The following is a 25,086-nucleotide window of genomic DNA, read 5'->3' on the forward strand; positions in this document are numbered from 1 at the left end:
CCTGTAACAGGAAGTGAGCTGGGGTTCAATTTCAAATGTTTTTGTTGTCAAGTTAAAACCGTCTATAGTGAATGAAAGAATGTGTGGAGAAAAAAACTATTGTTATGTTTCCTTTCCAGGCTGTATACAAACATATGAAGCAGACATCTTCTTCCTGATCGACCAGTCAGGAAGCCGGTGCTTTGACTATTATTTCTGGCCTTCAACTTGGCCTCGGTGTCTTAAGGCAGGCGCTGGTATCGTTGCTCAACAGATGTTACAGCCGGCGCTTTTTGGAGTCTTACAGCCGACATTCTCTCTCACACATTCTTCCAACTTTATTTTCACAGTGTATCCATTTAAAACAAATATAATATATTTTTCTTTATTCTTTAGGAGGAATTTTGGTCCGTCTCATTCTTTCTGAAGCTTCTGATTTGTGACTTCTGATCAAATGTTGGTCAGCAATATGCCTGTCTTACTGATGATGCTTTTTGTCAAGCGTGTAACTAATTTCAGCTGTCGCTGATATAATAATGTGTTGAAGTATATGAACCCTATGAGCAAATGACTCACTGTCACACCACACATCTTGACCAGTAACATACAACATGTTTTAATCTGTGTCCGCGTTTTCATTTCCAGTAGGCCTACTTGATTTTGAATTGATCAGAAATGTTATGTCTCTTCAGGTGCACCCTGTGGTGGCCTCCTGGACAACCCCACAGGCGGCTTTGACAGCCCCAACTATCCAGGAAACTACCCAGACAACGCAGACTGTGTATGGTACATCAGACCAAACCGTGGAATTATACAGCTGGATATCCAAATTGTGAGGTAAGCATGTTCATCTGGGTGAATATTGCAGAAACGTACAAAGTCTGAAATCCTGACTTTAGAAAAGTAGACTTTTGCCATGACAGAACCAGGTTTTATAAGTAGATCCTTTGTCTTATCTCAAAGGCATTTAGGATTTGGAAACTACAGAAGGTCCTAAGGAAATCCTAAATTGTGTGTGTGTGTGTGTGTGTGTGTGTGTGTGTGTGTGTGTGTGTGTGTGTGTGTGTGTGTGTGTGTGTGTGTGTGTGTGTGTGTGTGTGTGTGTGTGTGTGTGTGTGTGTGTGTGTGTGTGTGTGTGTTTGAAATACCAACTGCTCAAGGATGTTATTATACAGCTTGGGTACAATTGTAAATTGCTTGTATTCATATTTGGAAGCCTTGGTAATGTCCATAGGCTGGTCGTAAGTGGCCTGCAGAGGGCAGGACTGCACAGACCAAGAGCCAACTCTCTGGCCAAATTCTGCTCCATTTCTGCAATATTTGGCATTCGCCACATTTGGAGGAGGCGCTGTTTCCTTTATCCATAGATTCAGACTAGATACATTTGTCAATATATTTCCAATTGTTTGTGCATCTATTATTGTTTGTGTTCAAGGATTTATTTGTTTTGTCTAAATATGAACACAAATAAAGGTATTAAAGTGTGTGTGTGTGTGTGTGTGTGTGTGTGTGTGTGTGTGTGTGTGTGTGTGTGTGTGTGTGTGTGTGTGTGTGTGTGTGTGTGTGTGTGTGTGTGTGTGTGTGTGTGTGTGTGTTGAAATACCAACTGCTCAAGGATGTTATTATACAGCTTGGGTACAATTGTAAATTGCTTGTATTCATATTTGGAAGCCTTGGTAATGTCCATAGGCTGGTCGTAAGTGGCCTGCAGAGCAGTAGCGGCTCCTGCATTTTTGTCCAGGGAGGGCTATATATAGGCCTGCTGGCCTGGACGATGGGGTTGAAATCAATATAATCATAAGGATTCTTCTCAATATCAATATGTTTCACGTATGCAAAATCAGTGTTCATCTCATTGAACTGAATGGTGATGTCAAACAAACCTAATATATTTTCAAATAATATTCCTGCCATACTTCATTTGATCAGTTTTTAAGTAACATTTGCTTGTCATCATCAATTTTGACAGCAAAAATGTCACTATTAAAATAACTTCATATCATCACGATGATTCCACTGAAAGACAACAATAATAGGCTATTGAATTATCGTCCACTCCAGCCCTAAATCAAGCAAGTAGTAACGGACGTTACTAGCTACTAGAAACGTCTGAAAAAGTGTATTTTCTTCCTCTGTCTGTAGCCTGTTGTTTAATGGCGAGCTCAGGGTGATCTGGTCCAAGCTCTTTCACTCGATGCTTCTCCTGTAAAGTCTGTCTCTCAAACGGCGTCGTTTTGAGTGACTTCACAGAATTTTCTTTCTCCATTCTTGCAAAAAGTCTTTTGTGTTTTATGGCAGTTGAAAACAAACTTCTTTGCTTCGCGCGCGTGCCGCAGGGAGACAACAAAGCCGTCGGCTGGGACTGCTACTCTCTACTAGTGTTTATATATACTGCGTCGCTACCCATCTACGTAGCAGCCTAGCCTACGTCACGACCCTCACTCTACCTGACCCCACCTCCACCCGGTCGCTAGATACGTGCGCCCAGAGCCCACCCAAATCCCTTTGTTTTTGAGAGTGAACAGCGCATGTGCAACTACACAGATACTCTGCACTGGTGGAAACCGGAAGTAAACCGGAAGTCCCCAGACGGCGTCCGTGGCAATTCGGTGCAAGAAAATATTGACCCAAAAACAGTACACATGTAGATAATTATGAATCTACATATTTATTCCAGATTATATACTCACTATCTAATATTCACCTCGCTCATAAAAAATATATATAACGTTTTATTTCCCTCTTCTTCATGTGGATATTTACTGTCAATGATGTGGATTCAGTAGGTGGGGCAGCGCCCTGGCGCCCTCTAGTGGCCAGCCGCTACTGCTGCAGAGGGCAGGACTGCACAGACCAAGAGCCATGGCTCTGGCCAAATTCTGCTCCATTTCTGCAATATTTGGCAGTCGCCACATTTGGAGGAGGCGCTGTTTCCTTTATCCATAGATTCAGACTAGATACATTTGTCATTATGATATTTCCCATTGTTTGTGCATCTATTATTGTTTTTTTTGTTTTTTGTTTTTTTGTCTAAATATGAACACAAATAAAGGTATTAAAGTGTGTGTGTGTGTGTGTGTGTGTGTGTGTGTGTGTGTGTGTGTGTGTGTGTGTGTGTGTGTGTGTGTGTGTGTGTGTGTGTGTGTGTGTGTGTGTGTGTGTGTGTGTGAACTTTAGGACAGCTCAGAACCTGGCCTAAAAATGAAGCATCAAGTTAGTTCATGCAGGACACAGAAGTCATAGGCCTGCACCCCAGCTGTAATCAGCTGACAGCCGCTGATTGGACCAGTGTTTAGTCATTCACCAATCAGTGTTATTCTCACAACAGGGCGCCAATTTAAATAATGGCCTCCTTTTACACTGGGGTATTCAATCTGCGAAACAGTGTGCACTGTGTAATACGGTTTTCGGGTTGACGTTTACTCGAAATGGTGTGTAACGGTGCTTTGAGGTACGTTGTATCTTGTTTGGTGGGCGTGTCAGAGGTGTTACCCAATCAGCAGCCAGGTTTCTATAAAACCTGCGGTTTGAAGAGGCACAGTGGATCCAACAGATAGGTGCAATGCTTGTGTCACACAACAGGGTGTTCAAAGCACCATCGTTTTCGTTTAAACGGTTTGTTTGCTACGTGTTGTCGCTTCACCTTTGCTGCCACACATCGCTGCTGCTGCTTCTGGCAAGCTTTGCCTCCACCACCCCAGCCTCCACCTTTCTAGTTCAGCCTTGCATGGCTCAAATGTTCAACATGTATTCAATGTCTTGCTTTGGGCTCACTCCTGTATAGGGAGCCAAAGTGAACGTCACTTCCTGCCTCTCTCAGCATACCAGTGTCTGAGAAAATAATGGTGGTGAACGGGAGATACAGTAGACATGACTCATTTTGATCCAGTTTGAATTGTGCCACGGGGTACACATATCATGTTTGTTGATGTAAAAGATAACTCTGCAAGTTGAGAAAGTCACAGTTTGTGGTAAAACTGTGGCACTATAAGTTATAAATCAGAAAGACTACGCACAACCAGTCACATAAGTGACGTCTGTCCCGCCAGTCCATGTTGTTGATGGTGTGACGTATAATGTGCGACACGACAGATGTAGTCGATTGACAAACGTTTCAGGACAAACTGCGACTTTCTTGACATTCGATCAAAAAGAGTAACATCTGTCTCCGTTCACCACCATTCATATTTTTTCAGACACTGTTTCAGCCTAATTACAACAATTCCTAGCTAGAAATGCCACCTATATAGGCAGCTTCCTTGCGTTTCAGACACAGCAATAGAGTGTTTGGTCAGTAACATGGCTCCTCCACTCTGCAGTATACAGAAAATACATTTTCTGGTATGATGATGAGATGATGATGATGAGAGATGAGATTAACTTTATTGTCACTTCATGGTACAAGTATCACGAGCGAAATTCTGCTTGGTTCGCTCTCAGAGTCGGAGAGCAAAACCGGGTCGCCATTGAACAGCGCCAGCAATTTGGATTGGACAAAGCATATAAATAACTCAGAATTCACATTATTACTAGTTAGAAAAAGTAATAAAGGCACACTTCAATATTATACAATACAGATACATTTGTTGTAAATGTACAGGGTTACCAGCAAAGACAACCCACACCACGACACCAGGGAGGCTGCCATTACAGCGCCGGTTTGGTTCATCGTGGGAGGGAAGGGGGGGTAGGGGGGGGGGGGGGGGGGTGTTGCAAAGCGGGGGGAAGTTGCTGGAGGCGGGGGTGGGGTTTAGGGGAGGGGGGCGGGAGGGGGGGGGGTTAGGGGGAGTGCGTGCGTGACCGTGTGTAGGCCTGTGAGTCCTTAGGGTCCATGGGTGTTTGTGTGTGTGTGTAGTCTGAGCCTTCTTCGGCTGAACACAGCGTTGCTGCGGAGATGGCCTCGTCAATTCAGACCAGAGTTCAGGCGTCAGTTGTCGGGGCGGAGGGGTGACGTTGGAGACGCAGATTACACTCAGGGCTTCAGGAGAGTTTAGCTGCTAGTGTCCTTGACAGCTTAGCAGGTGGCCAGATTAAATCTGTTTGTTTTGGTTTTCCCCGGTGGGTGTAGGATCAACAACATTCCTCACACGAGTCAGTCCTGATCCTCGGTTTTAAAACACTTCGGCGCAGCGGCAGTGATATCTCCAAGAAGTAATCCATTTTTACAATTCAGATCAGAAATCGCAATAGTCCAAGTACTCACTGCCCCGCTCATCTCGTTTATCGTGACGTGCAGCCTAGGGTCAATGACTGCTGTCTTCCCGTATCCCGCGGCGGTCCCGACTGGGCAGAGGGGGGGTTCTCCGGACCCCACAATAGTTTTGTCGAATTCGTTGAGAGACCAGCCATATAATCCATATTTGTAGTTTCGAAGAGACAAATGCAAGATTGGCTCCAGGTAGCAGAAGCAGAGGGATGAGGGGGAGAGGGAGAGGGAGGGAGGACTGGAGAGAGAAGAAATGCGACCACCTCCGTTGAAAGCTTGTCCGAATAAGACATCCCGTATCCCGTTCCCACTTTTATCCAATCAGGAGAGAGGATTCCACAAATGTATTTTCTGTTGACAGAGCGGAGGGACTGGGAGACACATGTTACTGAAACACTCTATATCAGTGATGGCTGTGGAAATGTAGAGCAATAACACTGTGTCTTATTTAAAAAATCACATACCGCCCAGGGGCGTTTCTAGGTCCTGAAGACATTGGGGGCTTTAGCCAGGTACCCCGACGGGGAGGGGGGGTAACATTCTAAAAATGTTTTTTTCCAATCCGTAAATACCCATGTTGTGAGTCATTTGAGATGAATACAGAAGAACAAGATTAGTGGGTCTCAAAGAGAGGTCCAGGGACCACCAGAGGTCCTTGATAGGGTTCTGGCGGGAGTCCACTTAGCAAATTCATGAATTGATAAATGTCAGCATTAGCCTCTTTCACTTACAAGAAGTTCTCACCACCTCCCCTCCTCATCCTCTGGTCTGGTCTCCTCAACTCTGCTCTCCTCTCCTCTCCTCTCCTCTGCTGTGGTCTGGTGTCCTCTGTTTTGCTCTGCTCCAGAAAAAAACAAACAGAAAATATCAGTAGGCTATGCAGGACCAAATTATCAGTTACTATTGTCATAGTGTGTCATTACATAATGTTTCTGCTTCACTCCTCACCACCTCCTCTCCACACGAGCTCATCATCTCACTATGAAATTATTCAAACAAATGACATGCACCAACATGCACAGCATCACAGTAGCTACAACTATGAAATTATCTTATGTTATTTAGTTGTTTAGTTGTGAAGATATTTTCTGAGATAAATGGGCCTTGATGCTCAAGGCCCATTTATCTCAGAAAATATCTTCACACAGAATATTATTAACCATACAACCTACAACCTACAACGCTAGCATCAGCATGAAGCCACAGCCATCCACTCCAATGTCTATAGAAGCTAACGTTAGCATGACTGTCACAATAACAATGCCTTCACTTCACAGTTACATTAAGCAAAACCACACATCACTGCTTCATTAAACCATTACAACAAACAATACCTTGTTCCCAATTCCAGCTAGGCGCTTTTGATTAGATAAAGAACCGTAGGTTGAAGAGCGACATGTGTTTTGCGACCGTTTGTTTAACTTTTTCATGTCAATTCACTTCCGGCCGGTGAGCACACCTTACGTCAAGTAGCGTAGATATAACATCACTACGTCCGCTCTAAGTTTCAAAATAAAAGTACCATATGATACAAAAACGGCACCATCAGAATTTAGGTTTACAGGAAGCGTGTACCTTAATAAAATACCTTCACAGGAGTTACTGGGGGGAAAACCAACTCGATGGGGGAAAGAGGGGGGTTTCGCTGACTTGAGAGGCTGTTCATAACCTCCGGGGCTAGGAAAGAAACATCCGGGGCTCTAGACCCGGAAGCCCAGGGCTGACGACGCCCATGACCGCCCCTTTAATGAACCCTGCTGATGACATTAGTCTCTGCTGACATGCTCTGTGACCTCGGCCCAAAAACTCAGGAATCATGTCACCAGTGCTGTCACCAATGCCTCCATCTTGCCCATCCAAAAAAAAAAAAAAAAAATTCTCTCCAAATCCATGGTGGTCATTAGTAGCAGTTTCTGTTAAAATTATCTTTATTTATTATTTATTTTTGCTTTAAAACTATTTTTTAATTTTCTGCTTAAAGTTAATTAAAAAAAGTGGCATTCTTGTTTTTCCCCACAATAATTTCATAATACCATTTGTAATTCCACCGTTGTATTGCTGTTGTTCAAAATTAAAGTACATTTTCTCAGATTTATTGGTGTCTTTCTAGTCACACAATTTAATAGTCAGTGTTTCCCATACACTGATCTATTTGTGGTGGTACACCCTACATAGATTTTGACCCTCACAAATACTGCCACATATTAATTTCAACTAGTTGACTGCAAACTCCTGCTTTAGTGCTTACAGTATATTATTATCTTGTCAGAATATTATTCCAGCCAATAAATTAGGAAGTTCCCTTTTGATTTAATTTTACTTTTGTTTTGCCTACAAAGCAAAATGTTACTTTACTTGAAACTCCCCTGAAGTGATTTTCGTATTATTTATGCAAGCATAATTCTACCATATAGTAACCTGTATGCAGAATATATAGTATATATAGGGAAACAATTATTTTTTCATCGCTGTAAAACCACAGAACGGTAAAGAAGATATTGATGTGTGTAGTTCTTCATAGATCTAGTCTCTTCATTTTGATCTCAAAGTGCGCCAGTTTGATCCATTTTTACTTGAAACTGTACAAAATTTTCTTCCGGGGGGGCATGCAGAGATGCAAGCCTCGATTTGGGTGTCAGAGGGGGGGAAGGAAAGGAAAAGCTGGGTGTCATCAGCATAGCAGTGATAAGAAAAGCCATGAGATGAGATCACATGGGCAAGAGATCTGATATAGAGAAGGAAAAGTAAGGGGCCCAGGACTGAGCCCTGGGGGACACCGGTGGTAAGAGGGCAGGATCTGGAGAGGGACCCTCTCCATAAGACCTGGTATGAGCGGTAATAGGGCGGATTATAGGACTTGTTTCTGTAAAATTATGTCTAGCAAATGAGGATTTGTTCTAAGAGAGATACAATAAGACCAGCAGTTCAGACTCTCTTCTGTAACGTGTTGTTGTTTTCTCCTCCTAGAATACTCAAAGGAGTTGTGTGTCATTCACCACCTGGTTCACATCATAAGATGAATGATACCTGTGAAGTAAGATGACAGTGAAGTTTCCATGCTATCATGGAATCCCCACAGTCACTGCTACTGTTTCTGTGTTGTCTGTGCTGCTTGAACTTCACCCTCTGTAGCCTACTTCTTATGCTCTGATCACAGGCTTGAAGGCTGTCTTGATAGCATCTCTGTCTATGATGGCCCCAGCACCAGTGACAGGCTTCTGGGAAAGCTGTGTGAGGGGCAGACCTCCACCCTTTACTCCACCAGTGATACCCTGACTGTGCGCTTCACAAGTGACCACAGCATCAACCACCAAGGATTTAATGCCCAGTACCGTGTCGTGGGTAAGTCACTGTGATTATGACCAAATACATTTCACCATTTTGATGCTCTTTAACAAACTCTGCAAAAAGACCAACAACAAAACGTCCCATCTGAACTCACTCTTATTTACATGGTGGAAATGGAGAATTGTTTTGTCTGTTCTCACTGTAACTGCAGGTTCCTGCAGATATAACTGTAGCTACCAGGTTGGGAACTGCTCTTGTGCCACTGGCTGTGAAGACCGAGGGAACTGTTGCCCAGACTATGAAAGATACAAATGAAATGCTGTTAGTTATTATAGTCATAGTTTGCATAGCAAGTTAGTTGGCTTACTTGTATCTACCATGCAGCTAACGTTAGCATTGTAATGTTAGCCAGAGCTGTTATGGCAGTGAGCTGTTAGTTTTTTATCACAGGTTATACTGTAGTTAGCAAAACACTGAATTCCATTTGATGTTTCCAGGTCAATAATATTATGCAGTTCTTGTGGATATAGTGTTTTTATGTGAATAACATTTTAGGTGAAGCAAGATTGAGCTATTTCAAGAAAAGTGGCAGCAGTCTAGAAGCTATAGTGTAGAAGTGAGTGACTAAGCTAATAACCATAAAAGCACAAGTAATTGACCAAAATCTCTAAATAAATATACAGTATTTACCCTAATGAGAAAAGGAGCAAAATATTGATGGTTAAAACTGAATACTGACATAACAACAGTCTAATCCTAATGTTAATATAAAATGAGATATTCCTCTAAATCTGGCTTCAAATGGCTAACATTTTAGAAATAGCTAAATGGACCCACCCATTGATAGATAAATCAATCAATCATGAGTGGATTCAGCACACTTTATCTGGGCAGACTGATTAAATAATTGCAGATCTATTCAGATCTTAGGTCAGAATTTTGGCTGAAGTTGAGCAATCGTGCGCTGCATATGCCAATACAGCAGGCGAGGCCACGCAGCAGCCGAGCTGCGTATGCGAGCTGCAGGGCGGGTGAGGCCGCACAGTGGCCGAGCTACCGCTGCACGAGCCAATCAAGTGCGCTGCCTAGTGTCAGTAAATTGTCACATACAGTATATAGTCTTTATTTAACAATATAGAAATACAGCCACATGATTTATTCCACCACAAAAGGTGACTTTTCAGTAGCATGTATATGGTACTTAAAGTTGCCGCAGTATGGCTTTCATGGTGAGTGGAACTTGCTAATCCTGTGGCTAGTACTAGATGAAGAAGTGATGTGAAGTCCGACTCAAGACTCACCCTACTCTGCCTCTGATTTGTGGTTGAGTTTGTTCTGAGCCAATCAGCCATCAGAGGCGGAGTAGAAGTGACATCTCACATTGCGTTCTTTTAATTCCACGGTTTAAACCAATGTTTAAAATGTGTCAATTTGAGAATAAAACGTATTTTATGTATTTAAAATACACAAAATACAAGGTCTGAAAGTATTTTGATACAAATTAGATCTTATTTTTCTCTGTCCACCCAAATACAAATTACAAAATACACAAATGTATTTCAAATACGTATTTTAAATACATGTATTTAAAATACTGCCCATCTCTGACTATAGGCTACTCTCTCTCTCTTTAAATCAATGTTTCTCATCTCCTCCTGATCAGAAATGTCGGCTTTTCTTTTTGCATGCCAGAGATGATGGATTATTATGATTATATCGCCTGTTCTAGCGCTTTCTAGCACACATCAGTTGACCACAAACAGGCAACATGCGTCGCAAACTGCGGTAAAAACCCTGATTGAGACGCATATTCCGAATGTGCTGTATACAAACAATACAAATATATGTCACATACAAAGAATCCTCCGAAAACCCGAATAATACTGGAATAACCCAGATGTCTTAATTCATTGAGTGCCAATGACGACGATTGTCGTCAATTGCGTTTTTTGACTGTGGGACGTGGATCAAAGCCAGATCCATCTCCTGTGAAAGTATGGTGGATGTTGAATGTGTAAAAGTTATTTTACGGACCCATTAGGTGGCGACAGTGCTCTCCAGATTAGAGAAAGGCGAGGAAAAAAGAGAGAAGAAGCCGCGGGGACACGGAAATCGCATCGGTATGCATCGATATGCATGAAGCATAACGTTTAGCAGTTGAGCAATTGAGCCCCTCCGTGTCCGCTGCGATAGCCCATCCGCATGATTAGTTGTGGAGTTGTTATTATTCTCAACTGGAAGCGATGGGAGCCGGTAACAAATACACGCGGAACGCTGTAAAAAAGCTGGATGTAGCGCAGAGCGTGCCTTTTCAGTGCAGAGCAAACTCAGCAGAGAGCCACCAGAGCCACCAGAGACACACCCACGGAGGAGGGGTTTGCAGTTGAGGGGGGGGTGGGGGGGGGGGGGGTGGTGCACGCAGGGTAGCATACAACACCGACCCAGACAGACCCAGACAGCAGGACAGGATTGGCAACACAAGCTAGAATATCTGATGCCCACCAGCAGTAAATCAAGACCAGCAAGAAGCTGCAACCAGCAGCGCACGCAGGGGCCAGCGCTGGTTGCAGCTAAAAAATATTATTTTGCCAAACAAAATTCCTTTGTTTTCACTGTTTTATTGAAGGAAATTATTTTTGAGGTGTCACATCAGAAAATATTAGCTTCAGAGTCAGTGAATGTGCTTGAAATGCTTCATTTCACAAAAGGCTGATTATCTCAGCTTCTAATTTGAAACGTCTCTTTTTGCTCAAAACGTTAGGGTTGTGCTACAACCCAGGTTTTACGAGTGAGAACGAGAGCTCTCACTAGTGCCTACTTCGCTGCGTACGCAGCATTATGGAAGACTGTCATTTTTGCTCCAAAAATTACTTTAAATTAAAACCTGACCACGCCCCTTTAGGTGACGTGGTGCCCCCCTGGGCTGACTGCTCGCCCCCGTGACTACGTCACGGCCAGTCACCCCAGGGGCCGCCACTCATTTCTTCCAGCCAGCTGAGATCCGACGCACCCAGAGACGCATCGACGCAGCAAGGCTGGGTAGTGAGAGCTCTCGTTCTCACTCGTAAAACCTGGGTTGTAGCACAACCCTAACGTTTTACTTCGTTTCGAACTCAAGCTCTCACTAGTGCCTCCATTCAACCGACCTTGCTGCCGGGAGCACCCCACAGGGCGACCCGAAAGGCACCGGTGAACCACGGCCATATGGCAACGTTTATGCCTAACCGTCTGACATATTAGAGTGGCAACGATACTACTTCTTGCCACCGACAGCACCGCGTGCGCGAACTGCGCACCGGACACGTCGAGACTGTAGTACCTGACAAAAGTGTGATGAGAGGACCATGAGGCCGCGGCACACATGTCCTCCACCGACACACCGCGCAACAACGCAGAGGATGTCGCAACACCTCGCGTAGAAAGCGCCTTGATACCCTCCTGGGGAACCTTGCCCACGGCAGAGTATGCCAACGCGATCGCCTCCACTATCCAGTGTGATAAGCGATCCTTGGAAAGGGGTCCGCCCTGGACCCTTTGCCCAAAGCAAACCAACAGCTGATCTGTAATGCGTAAAGAACGCGTCCTGGCCACATAGGCCGAGAGCGCCCTTACGGGGCACAGCATGAGCAAACGTCTCTCCTCGCCCGTCTCTAACTGAACGGCGGGGGACAGAATGCTGATAAGTCTATGACCATAGACCTAAAGCTGGCATTAATAATCTTAGGTTGGTACGCCGGGTTAGGTCACAACGTAACCCTGCGCCCATCATTACCACACAGGCCTGCTGCACCGAGAGGGCAATCAGGTCACCAACTCTCTTTCCTGACGACAAGGCCAGCAGCAGCGCGGTCTTTAAAGACAGAACCCTTAAATCGGCGGAGTCCAAGGGCTCAAACGGAAGACCCGTTAGCCCGTCCAGCACCGTAACCAGGTCCGATTTGGGGGAAAAAACGCACCGCGACGGCGGGCGCAGTTTACGCGCCCCCTTCATGAGGCGCAAGACCAAAGGGTACGCCCCCACGGGGCTCCCTTCAATTCCCCTATGGCAAGCAGAATCGCGGCTATCGTACACCTTAAACGACTGCGAGGACTGACCCGCGTCAAACAGGCTCTGAAGGAAACAGAGAACTGGTCGCACACTGCAGTTCACTGGATCCACGCCCTTACTTGCTGCATAGTGCATCCCACATTATCAGGCAAGCCCTGGGCTAGCAACTGGTCCGGTTCAGGAGCCAGACCGCTAGCTTCCACCTGCCTTGGGAGGGGTGGCACACCTCCCCCTCCGCCTGGGATAGGAGATCGGCCCGTACCGGCAATGCCCAGGGCGGATCTTGCGCCAGGGAGACCAGGTCCGCAAACCATGTCTGCCTGCCAAACAGACTAAAACGAGCCGGAGGCGCTGTTCCCTCACCCTGTCCCACACCTGACGGATCAGGGGGGGTCGGGGGAAACGCATAGAGCCCCTCCCTCGGCCACGCGTGCGCTTTTAGCGCGTCATGACCTAACGGGGGCTGTCCTCCTGGATCGAGAACCACAGTGGGCAGTGTGTCGCGCGCCGCGATGCGAGAGATCGACGCAGGCGCGACCAACCCTGGCCCAAACCTGTTCCATCACCCGAGGGTGGAGGCACCACCCCGTATAACGGGGATTGCCTCGAGACAGCAGGCCGGTCGTAACTCCGCCGTCCCGGCAGATAGACCGCTGACACTAAAAGGAGACGGGGAAACACCCACAGGTGAATCCCCGCTATGGTTCAGCGCCCCCGACCGCACACCGCCCTGTTTGTTCAGGTGGGCGATCGCTGCCCTATTGTCCGAGCGAATCAGCACATGGTGCCCATGTGTGAGCCGCTGCAAGTGTTACCTCCGCAGGCCGGGGGGACTGTGGAGGCAACGTTCTCTTTCGAGTCTGGCCGCACGCGGACTTGTCCGGCAGTGCGGTCCCCAAGAGAGCTCCCAACCAACAATGGGCCCACGGCGCCATTGATGGTGGGCTTGTCCTGAGGCAGAGCCCGGCGAATCGCCTTCAGCTCTAGCACGTTTATGTGGCGAAGCTCCTGAGCCTCCCACCGGCCGTTCGCCGAAAAATGCCCGCAAATCGCACCCCCTCCCCAGAGGGAGGCGTCTGTGCGAATTACCATCCTGAGCGGGACAGGGCCCCACCGAGTACCTCTCGAGAGGTAACGGGGGTCCGCCCATATAGCCAGCGCCTGCCAGGCCTGACCTGTCAGAGGAACCCTGCGATGACGGTCCCCGGCCGAGTCCAGGCGAAGCCTGAGAACCCTATTTGGACCACGAGAGCATGTGTAGCCTCCCTAGCGGGAGCACATGCAGTGCTGAGGCCATCAGGCCCAACATTACTGTGCACTGATGCACTGACACCGAGGGCACAGACCTAACGTCCTTGGCTTGCTGTCCGAACCGTGCGCGCCTGTCGCTCTGGCGAAAGGCTCGCAGGAAGTATAGCTCGAGCCCCAGGAAGGTCGCTGCCTGCGCTGGGACGAGGTAACTCTTCTGCCAGTTCACCAAAAACCCTAAGGTTTGCCGGTGATCGGTCACCACCTTGGTATGTTCCGCGGCACAGACCCTCGAGTCGGCCGCTACGAGAACGTCGTTGAGATATAGGGAGGCGCGGAGGGGAGCCACGGCTGCCTCCACGCACACCGTGAGGGTTCGCGGGCTCAAAGACATGCCGAATGGCAAGCCACAGAACTCGTAAGCCTTCCCCCGGAAGGAGAACCTCAGGTATTTCCTGTGTCTCCTGACCATGTGGACATGGAAGACCGCACCTTCCAGATCCCTGGAAGTAAGAAATCCCCCTGTCTCAACTTGAACAGGTGGTGAAGAAAGCATTCGGGATGGGCCAATTTTGGACGCATGTAGCCGTCCATGGCCTCCTCCTCCACGGCCCGATCGGGGGTCCCGTCGAACGTGGGTGGGCAAACTGTAGCGCGTATCCCCTCTGGAGGGTGCGCCGTAATGGGGACGGGGGAACATAGATGCTCCCAGGCATCGAGCCTGTTGGACAAGATGGTCTCTTGTGGCCAACGGAGCGGAACCCGTTCCACCACTCGGATCATACTCTCTCCCTCAATGTCCCCATAGGAGACAGTGAACAGTCATCAAAAACAGAGAGCATATGAACTGAATCAAGTCTCTCTGCCCGCTTCGCGCTCAGAAGAGAGTATCACCGTCTCATCATCGTGGATAGCGAGACTGAACAATTTAGAAACACATTTCTCAAGTTAGAAACTATAGAAATGATCCCTGAATATAGTCATGAGCATATTGCTGGGCCCCGGGACCTTTCGATCCGGTGCCCTGATGGGGGGCGGGACGTGAGAGGCTACGCCCCCCCGCCGCATGGACAGTTCCGTAGAAGCTGTGCATGCTGGGGGAGAACTTCTTACGCAAGCTCCGCCTACTGACGCGCTGTTGTATCGAAGTAACCCCCCCCCCCCCCCCTGCCGTGCGCCTTTCGCAGGCTGGGGGGACTGCGGAGGTAACGTTCTCTCTCGAGACGCACGTGGACTTGTCCGACAGTGCGGCCCCCAGGCGAGCTCCCGACCAGCAATGAGCTGTTGGCGCCATTGATGGTGGGCTGTCCTAGGAGCCTCTAGCCGAGGCCAGGCCGTAGCCATGGACCAAGGCGAGCCTTGATGCTGGGTATGAGACCCTGGGCGAGCTCCCGACCGAACTCAGGCCTTGGGCACCGAGGACGGTGGGTCTAAAGCTACAAGCCGCAGGCTGGAACTAAGCCCAGCCTTGGTGAGCCAACCGGTGGGCTTGACCTGGGCGCCGCCAACCGAGGCCAGGCCGTGGCCATGGACCAAGGTGCGCCGTACCCCCAGCCAGGCTCCCTGCACTTGTAGGGGGCACCCCAACAAGGGAGTGCGACCCATGGAGAGCTCCCAACCACCCCGGGCCTTGGGCACCAAGGGCGGTGGGCTTGTCCTTAGAGCTACAAGCCAAAGGCTGGCACTGAGCCCAGACCTTGGCGAGCTGTAAGCCCTGCTGGACACGTAGCGCCAGCAAGGAGCAGTATGTCTATTGTAGCGGAGGTATCTCGCGCCCAATGTACTTACTAGCACACAGATACTAACTACACGGGTGCACGCCAGCTATCTGCAAAATGCTATCGTTCTGTGCTAAACAGTACTAATATTGCTATCTGCACCTATGCAAGGCAGGCTAGCTTTAACACTTCTTTGAGAGCGGCCTTGGCCAGCTCTCAAGAGCTTAGCTGCGGACCAGACCGAGGGTTCAAGGCGCCTGTGCAGCGTGCTCGTGCCCAAGGCCGAACACGCACTTAACGTGCCGATTCATACTCGGCCAAGTAATTTTACACACGGCCCATCCCCTCCCTGACCTTCCCTGCTCAGTAGCAAGAGGAAGCAGGAAGCTAACCACTAATAGCAAGCTCCCGCAGGGCGCACCCTATTAGCGGGAGTACCGCTTAAGCAAGCTAGCAAAAAGCACATGCTAAACAGTAAGCAACCCGGAGGCTAGCGAACGTGCGCGTGCAATGGTAACGTAAGCGGCAATAGCCCAACCCGAAGGGGGGGCACCAATACCCACAACCTGTTAACCCGAGAGAACAGACGTGGAAGCCACTAGCTAAGCTAGCATAAGCACTGAGAGACAAGCGTGCGCTAACACAAGCCTGCGCACAGGCCGGTGCAGCGCGTCTCTACCCTGAGTAACACAGGGAAGCAAGCGTGGCCGCGAGCATTAGGCCAGCGGCCCGCGAAGCTAGTCAATCTCAGAAGAAACTCCTCAGAGGGAGTTGCAATCTAGTAGATGCTAATTGCACGAGGCAAGCAAACACTTAGCAGACAAGCAAGCTGGCTAAGATGGCGTAAGTACTGAGAGAAGCGGCCCACACAAGGTGCGGGGCGAGCTCACCTAGCTAGCGAAACGCCCAGCTAACATCTCAGACGCCAGTAAAAGCTACACTACATTCATGTAGGTCCCAGCAATGTGCCGGTCGTAATAGGCCAGCGTAGCCTCACAGCTAATACAGCACCTAGCTGTTCCCCCCTCTCTGTGTCTAACAGGAAAACGGGGTTAACGTGCAAGCTAAGCCTGCACCGTAAGAGCTGGAGTACTACACATCGCTAGATACTGGCTGCACGGGGGCAAGCTAGCTAACTAGCTAATTCACTGAAGAGCATTACTACTCTCGCTTAAGGCGCGCCCTACAAGAGGTAGCTGGCGCGAACACTTAGCACACAGACACTAACTGCACGTGTGCAAGTTAGCTATCTGTGCTACAAGGTAGTACAAGCTAGCTGCACTGAGCAAACTAGCTAACTATCTAACGCGCGTGCTCTAAAGCCGGCGTTCCTAAAGTACCTAGCAACAGAAGCAACCGCACGAATGCATCTAGCTATCTGTGACAACTGTGCTATTTAGCCTGTTGTTCTAGTGCTAACGGTACAAGCTATTCTGCATGTATGCAAACCTAGCTAGAGTTATGAGTGCAGACCTGAGTCATGCGCTCGAGCCTTTCTTTTTAACAACGTTAACCCAGCCGGGGAAACGTCAATACATGCACTGTACGGCGACAGTAATACATGCACAGCACTGCGCAGCGGCAGTATTATAAAACAACAGTTAGCAAGAAGATACTCTTAGCTTGGATGACTTGATCCGATGCCGCTGGTGAAGAGAACAGGAACGGGTCCCCGAATCCTGATTTATCTCGTCCACGCGAACCTCTCGAAGGTGGGCAAATTAACCGGAGCGAGTCTATTTGTCCAAGCTATGAAGAGCACTGAGCTAACTGCGGAGCTTAAGAAAACGACGTCCTCCTGCTGGCTGGAAGAAGCGAAGAGTGGCGGCCCCTGGGGTGACTGGCCGTGACGTAGTCACGGGGGCGAGCAGTCAGCCCAGGGGGGCACCACGTCACCTAAAGGGGCGTGGTCAGGTTTTAATTTAAAGTAATTTTTGGAGCAAAAATGACAGTCTTCCATAATGCTGCGTACGCAGCGAAGTAGGCACTAGTGAGAGCTTGAGTTCGAAACGAAGTAAAACAACCTATCTTCTCCGGCTCCTAACTAAAGAACGGAAAATGATATCAATAAACTTTCTTTTGCTGATGATAGAAGAGAGTCTTATCGTTCTTTGGGCGTGTTCGGTGTTTACATAGTAATATCAGACAATATTCTGTGGGCCTCGAGAAATCACTGAAAACGCTCTGAAACTCTGGCACTGGGAGCGTCCGTTCTCCAAAAGTGGCTGGCACTCAATGAGTTAATTGGAAAATGCTAAATTCAGAAAAAGGGCAAATTCGGAAAATGCAACTGGAATATGCTGTTTACATGACCCTTATCAAATTCTGAATATTTTCCGAATAATAGTGGAATATTGTGTGCATGTAAACGTACAATGACACCACAGGTGAGACTGCTCTAGTAAGAAAGAAAGGGAGAGAGAGAGAGAAACCAAGTCAGAATAGCAAAATCTTTTTTGTTCCGCGTTTATGGGAAATGTGGTCTACAACACATTAAGAATCTGTGATATTGTCTTTATGATTTTTTTTATTTTTGGAATGCAGCTCACCCTACAAGCCTCAACTCACATACGACCTTACCTCCACGCACCAAACCTGCCACTTCAGTAGGCTCACCTCCACGCACCTCCACAAATGCCCTCACACCTCCACGCACCTCAACCCAGGCATCCAATTTAGCAACTACCACCCATGGTAACGTATTCAGCCTCCGTTCACTGTTTCATATATATATATATATATATATATATATATATATATATATATATATATATATATATATATATATATTATATTATATACCGGTAACCATACGTTAATGTTACTTGCTATTGTTCTCTAATCTCTCTCTCTCTCTTTCTTATAAAGAGAGGGAGAGAGAGCGAGAGAGAAACCAAGTCAGATCACTTGTTCCAAATGCAGGGGTCAGCCAATTACTTCCTGTTGTGTTTACACTTCCTGTGACAGTACAGTATTATATTGTGTTCATTGTGTTAACTGTGGCCAACACTGCTGAGTGGAATGAAGGTGTGTGCAGACCCCTAAGAGCCAGAGTCAGACTGGGTTTGAAACAGACAGCGTTTTGAACAGGAAGTCAGAACACAACTGGGTCAAGTGGGCGGGGCTACATATGGTGAATAGACAGAGACAAAAAGTAGCAAAATCTTTTTTGTTTTCCGAGAAGCAACGGTGTTTACGGGAAATGTGGTCTGCAACACATTAAGAATCTGTGATATTGTCTTTATGATTTTTTTTATTTTTGGAATGTGCAGCTCACCCTACAAACCTCAACTCACATACGACCTTACCTCCACTCACCAAACCTGCCACTTCAGTAGGCTCACCTCCACGCACCTCCACAATTGCCCTCACACCTCCACGCACCTCAACCCAGGCATCCAATTTAGCAACTACCACCCATGGTAACGTATTCAGCCTCAGTTCACTGTTTCATCAGCCACGTGATATATTATATTATATAACCATATGTTAATGTCACTTGCTATTGTTCTCTAATCTCTCTCTATCTCTGTCTCTCTCTTTCTTATAAAGAGAGGGAGAGAGAGAGAGAGAGAAACCAAGTCAGATCTTGTGTTCCAAATGCAGGAGTCAGCCAATTACTTCCTGTTGTGTTTACACTTCCTGTAACAGTACAGTATTATATTGTGTTCATTGTGTTAACTGTGGCCAACACTGCTGAGTGGAATTAAGGTGGCACGTGATATATTATATTATATAACCATACGTTAATGTCACTTGCTATTGTTCTCTAATCTCTCTCTCTTTCTCTCTCTCTCTCTCTCTCTCTCTCTCTCTCTCTCTCTCTCTCTCTCTCTCTCTCTCTCTCTCTCTTATAATTTGATTATATCCTCCAGGCCCCCCAAGTTCGTGTGAGTATCAGTTTCATTTTTTAATTGATAATCCATCTCATCCTTTCACACATGTGCACTACTGACAGTAGTTGTCTATCTGCATTTGTCTCTTACTTTCCAATGAACGCAATGACTATGAACCTATTGGACAATTGGATTTGATCCTGTTTCAACATTTACAGCATCTATATGAACAAACATGTGTGGGGTTCAAATGACACCAGGTGCTTCACATTCACCAAGAGACTGATGAATCTTTATCTTGTGTGCAGGTTCATACAATATTACAGCCATCCCTTTTGGCTTTGAGATCATGATCGAGAACAACTCCACTGTTAACAACTACAACTACACCGTAAATCTTACTGAAGAAGGATCAGCTGGAAAGTCAATCATGTTTCCCACAAACTCATTGCTGAGTGTTACCAAAGACCTGAAGCCCTGCACTATGTATGAGCATCATGTGGCCATTGATAATGGTAATGGTGACTCCACACCCTGTGCGTCCAACGGAACGGAACTTCTGACAAATGAAATAAGTGAGTACAGAAAAAGAAAACTGGCATGTTACTTTTTAACCTCAGAATTGGGAGAATGTGAAAATGGAATTGAAATCTTTAACATTTGTGCAACATTTGTGCGTTTCAGTCAAAGGTGACATTGAGAATGTCGACTGCCTCCCTGGAAGTGTTTGCTATCGGAGTGAATGGGATATCAGCTCTGCACGTCCAACAAATGAATTCAAACCATGCGAGAAAGATCCTAATGCATTCTGTACCAAGTTCAACTACGATGACCTTTGCTCCGATTTGACTACACACTTCACTATTGGAAACTGTTCAAGCATTGCTGTACCTCAAACCCTCAGTGTCGGTACGCACAATACATTTCACCTGTATTTTATATTATGGTGTATGTATGCCTCATGTTGGATCTACACAATTGTATTTATTTATCTATTTATTTATTCTTTTATTCTTTATTTCTTCTTCCAGCAAATCTCTTAGATCCAAAAGAAATCACCCAGACTCGTCCTGATCGACTTCCTGTGAAAATAGAAACAACAAAACCAAAGAGCTGTAGTGATCATCTTACCATCGATTACACCTGTCACAGTAAGTGGAAAGACTAGACTTGACTTCTCAATAATGTCTCATAACCTATTTGAGGGTAAACATAAGTTGTTGTTGTTGTTGTTGTTGTTGTTGTTGTTGTTGTTGTTGTTGTTGTTGTTGTTGTTGTTGTTGTTGTTGTTGTTGACCTCTGGCAATGACATTGTTTCTGCCCTTGTTACTTTTATCTGTCTGACAACAGGATGGCTCAAAAACTTAGAAAACAGATTTCCATGAATTTAGTGGACAGATTTTGTTTCCATGAATTTAGTGGACAGATTTTGTTTCCATGAATTTAGTGGACAGATTTTGTTTCCATGAATTTAGTGGACAGATTTTGTTTCCATGAATTTAGTGGACAGATTTTGTTTCCATGAATTTAGTGGACAGATTTTGTTTCCATGAATTTAGTGGGCAGATTTTGTTTCCATGAATTTAGTGGACAGATTTTGTTGGTCATTTTGCCATTAGAAGTTTTTTCCACCATGATTTGAAAAGAAAGATTAGAGACTTGATTCCAAATTTTAAGTTTAGGTTTGCAGTGTAGAGGAAAAAAATACATGTGTTTATTGGAGCATAAACAGATACACATGTACTGTATAGAGAAATCTATTTAATGCCAAATTTAAGTGATAGCCTGATAGGAATGATGACTTTGAGTGTAGCAGCAAGTTGGGAGAATTGTTCAGTGTTGGTGAAGCGTGCGCTTCCTCAGTGCCTTCTAGTTATATTTCTAAGTAAATTTTATTTACAGTATTAGTGCCCCATAAATATTCCCCATGTCATCATCCATAGACAATGAGAACTGCTCATAGGCACTGTGGTACAGCTACTAATTGGTTGAGAACTTACTGTCAACTTTCTGCCCCCTCAGAACCTGACGAGCCCACTGTGGTGAAGACTGAGTCTGAGCTGAAGCCCTTCACAAAGTACAGCTGCACTGGTCAGATCAATTACAACGATGTCAGCACAAACAAGACAACTACTATCGACGTCGAGATTAAGTGCGGTATGTTTACAATTTGTTTTCCTCTGGATGCTTGTACCCTCTGTTCTAGTGGACTAACATAGAGGACCAGATATTACTTCAGTTTGACAGATGTCTGATACTGTCTCCAACAGATGATATTAAGCTAACCATCAGGAACGATGATCCAACCGATACGTCCATTACGTTGAGGTGGAACACCGAGAGCGAGAGGTGTACAGATGCCATCCCGGACCTTTCATACACCTGCAGCTGTACTAATCAGAAAACCAGTATGTAAACATTGTTGAAGTAACTCTAATTTCTCCTTCTTCCTTTTCAAAGGAATACACTTTTTTTTTATAGTGTATAGCATATATATATATATATATACACACACACACACACACACACACACACACACACACACACACACACATCCACACACACACACACACACACACACTGTGTGTGTGTGTGTGTGTGTGTGTGTGTGTGTGTGTGTGTGTACTGTATATATATGTATATATGTGTATATATATATGTGTATGTATGTGTGTGTGTGTGTGTGTGTGTGTGTGTGTGTGTGTGTGTGTGTGTATGTATATATATATATATATATATATATATATATAAATATATATATATATATATATATATATATATTGAATACACTGTTTTTTTATACAGTGTATATATAGTGTGTGTATGTATATATTTGGTGATTACATTGTTTTTTATACAGTGTATAGTGTATATACATATATGTAGTGAATACACTGGGTTTTGGGGAGATTGGTCCAAAATCATCCATGCATCGCTGGTATAGGCTTATTGTTTGCTCTGGTACTCCATACTAACACAATATATCATACTGTAAGTAATGTTAGATGATACTAACACACTATATATCATAAGTGATGTTAGGTGATACTAACACACTATAATATATCATAAGTGATGTTAGGTGATACTAACACACCATATCATAAGTGATGTTAGGTGATACTAACACACTATGTATCATAATGTTAGGTGATACTAACACACTATATATCATAAGTGATGTTAGGTGATACTAACACACTATAATATATCATAAGTGATGTTAGGTGATACTAACACACCATATCATAAGTGATGTTAGGTGATACTAACACACTATGTATCATCATGTTAGGTGATACTAACACACCATATCATAAGTGATGTTAGATGATACTAACACACTATCATAATGTTAGGTGATACTAACACATTATATATAGCATAATGTTAGGTGATACTAACACTATATATCATAAGTGATGTTAGGTGATATGCCAAGTCAAGCTTTGTGTCGGGGATTCATCAAATTCACATGAAGTATGATACAGAAATAATATACTTGAACTACCAGGGACTACCTTTTCTGTTTTTATAGGAAGCAAATGTGGTGGGACTAAATGTGTGGGACTGCACCTACACCTAGCCTACACCTAAAACTCACTGCTCAGAATGAATAGGTGGTTTCACACTTGGAATAGTCCCCAAATTGCTACATCAACAATATTACAGTCATACTTTATTTATTATCCCCCCCTTCCCATTTCCCCCATAGCCCCACCCCTTTCCAAGGAGAGACAAGTGAACAAGGTTATATTAATGGCACCAGTAAAGGCAATGCCAGCAATACAGTGTTGGTGACAATACAAAGTACACATTTGTAAAATATATTTTTTTATATAAATTCAGAAACGTAAACAGAAAAGGGCGGGAAAAAACAGCTCAGTCGTCACAACCAGGCGGGGATGTCAAAGACTCAATATGATTCAGGAGATGTCTCCAAGTCTTTTCAAAAGAATCCAGGGAGCCCTTAAGGGAGAATCTAAGCTTCTCAAGTTTGAGAAGGGCCTCCTTCACCTACCTGTATCTATTGTGAGATGAAGGTTGAACATGTTTGTGAACATGTTTCCACTTAAGGAGAGTTAGTCGCCTGGCCAGTAAGGTGGTGAAGACAAGAACATGCTGCGTGACTTTAGAGGTATTATACAGGCCACAAAGTAAAAACCACTAACAAATGTTTAGTACTGAATGGACTCTTATTTTGAAGTAATACTAGTCACTGTCAGTCAACATGGTGCTAAAGTGTTAACATGGAGGACCAGTGCCAATGACCTTATCAGGGTCACATGTACTGTATTATGTTCACTGGCGCCGGAACAAGGGGGACATGGGGACATTTTGTCCCCCTTAAAATTTGGTCCCCCTAAAAAAAAAAAAATTTTTTTTTTTTTTTTTTTTTTTTTTTTTTTTTTTTTTAAATCTGAGGGGGCAACTGCCCCTGACGCTTAGAGCCCACTTTACACTGTTTACACAGCCTGTGATGCTTGTTAAAGCCATGATCGTTGTGGGATTATTACACCTGAGACAGACAGACCCAGGGATCAAATTACAGAGAGCCCACTTTACACTGTTTACACAGCCTGTGACACTTGTTAAAGCCGTGATCATTGTGGGATTATTACACCTGAGAGACAGACAGACCTGGACTCTGTTTGCACTCACTGTCATTGGCTGCTGCTATAATCGTATACGGTTATTGTTATTTTATTTTTGTGTTGAGATGACAAGTTTTGCACTGTGTTTCGAAGTGATAATAATAATAATAAGTTCAGTGTTTCTGCCTGTGTTGCTGTCTGTTGTAGTGTAATTGTAAAATGACCTAAAGGGAGAGCAGGTCACCAAGTGAGTGAGAAAAGGAGAAAATACTGAATAATTACATCACTACAGTATAATCCTAATGTTAATTTAAAATTAGATATTCCTCTAAATATGGCTAAAAATCATCCAGACGTTCAAAAAAACATAATTTTTTCTTGCCGGCGCCCTGACGGGAGCCGGCAAAAAAACATTGAAAAAAAAAAAAAAAAAAAAAAAAAAAAAAAAAAAATTGGACAAATGTCCCCCTAATTGCAAACTCGTTCCGGCGCCACTGATTATGTTGTTTATATTCTCATCAGTTGACCAATGGGCCAATCTCCCAAACAACTTGGTGTGTTCCTTTAACTTTAGAAATGTAATGTTTAGTCTTAACATCTTTTCATGATTTTCCTGTTCCCATTCACTCATCCAGCCCAAAACACCTCATGAAATTTGTCTTACAATGTCATTTTTCATATTTCGTTTTTATAGAAGAAACAAGAAAGGAAAAAGTCACAGGAAAAACATGCAGTTTGACTGCATTGAAACCATTCACTGACTATAGCTGCCGAGTACAACCCTTGTACAACGGCAAGCCCGTTCTCAAGCCAACAACGATATCCAACGTCATCAAAACTGCGCCTGGAGGTAAGTAGCCAAGTCATCAAAATGCTTTTTGAGGAAAATGACTTTAGTGACCCATACAGAATACCAATACAAACAGACTATTAAAATCTGAACTAGAGTTGATTCTCATGATTATGCACTGTATTGTTGAATGTCCAATTAAGATAAGTGTATGACAATAAAAGTAGATGTCTTTCTGAAACGCTTTGGCATTTCATAATAATATTTTGGAAGAAAAAAGTGCTTTCAAGTAACATGAACAAATATAGATATTTGTAGTATTGGTATTATAGGCATTTGGAACATTACATTTGGAAGAGTATTGACCATTGACTGTAA

At 44.9% G+C, this 25,086-nt stretch overlaps 1 protein-coding gene across 1 annotated transcript in view; it reads left to right on the forward strand.

Annotated features, from left to right (window-relative positions):
* Nucleotides 1-3,407: 3,407 nt before the first annotated feature.
* LOC310787011 (receptor-type tyrosine-protein phosphatase C-like) overlaps nt 3,408-25,086 on the forward strand; it is a gene marked incomplete at its 5' end in the record, with an annotated part of 25,912 nt that continues 4,233 nt past the window's right edge. The window contains 8 exons of the mRNA XM_083648333.1: nt 3,408-3,430; nt 8,343-8,527; nt 19,632-19,898; nt 20,008-20,232; nt 20,355-20,474; nt 21,346-21,480; nt 21,594-21,731; nt 24,613-24,768. Coding sequence (XP_083504459.1) covers nt 3,408-3,430; nt 8,343-8,527; nt 19,632-19,898; nt 20,008-20,232; nt 20,355-20,474; nt 21,346-21,480; nt 21,594-21,731; nt 24,613-24,768 — 1,249 coding nt within the window. The remainder of the gene's footprint in view (nt 3,431-8,342; nt 8,528-19,631; nt 19,899-20,007; nt 20,233-20,354; nt 20,475-21,345; nt 21,481-21,593; nt 21,732-24,612; nt 24,769-25,086) is intronic.

The sequence above is a fragment of the Poromitra crassiceps genome (assembly GCF_964638095.1).
Source record: "Poromitra crassiceps genome assembly, chromosome: 12".
NCBI lineage: Eukaryota > Metazoa > Chordata > Actinopteri > Beryciformes > Melamphaidae > Poromitra > Poromitra crassiceps.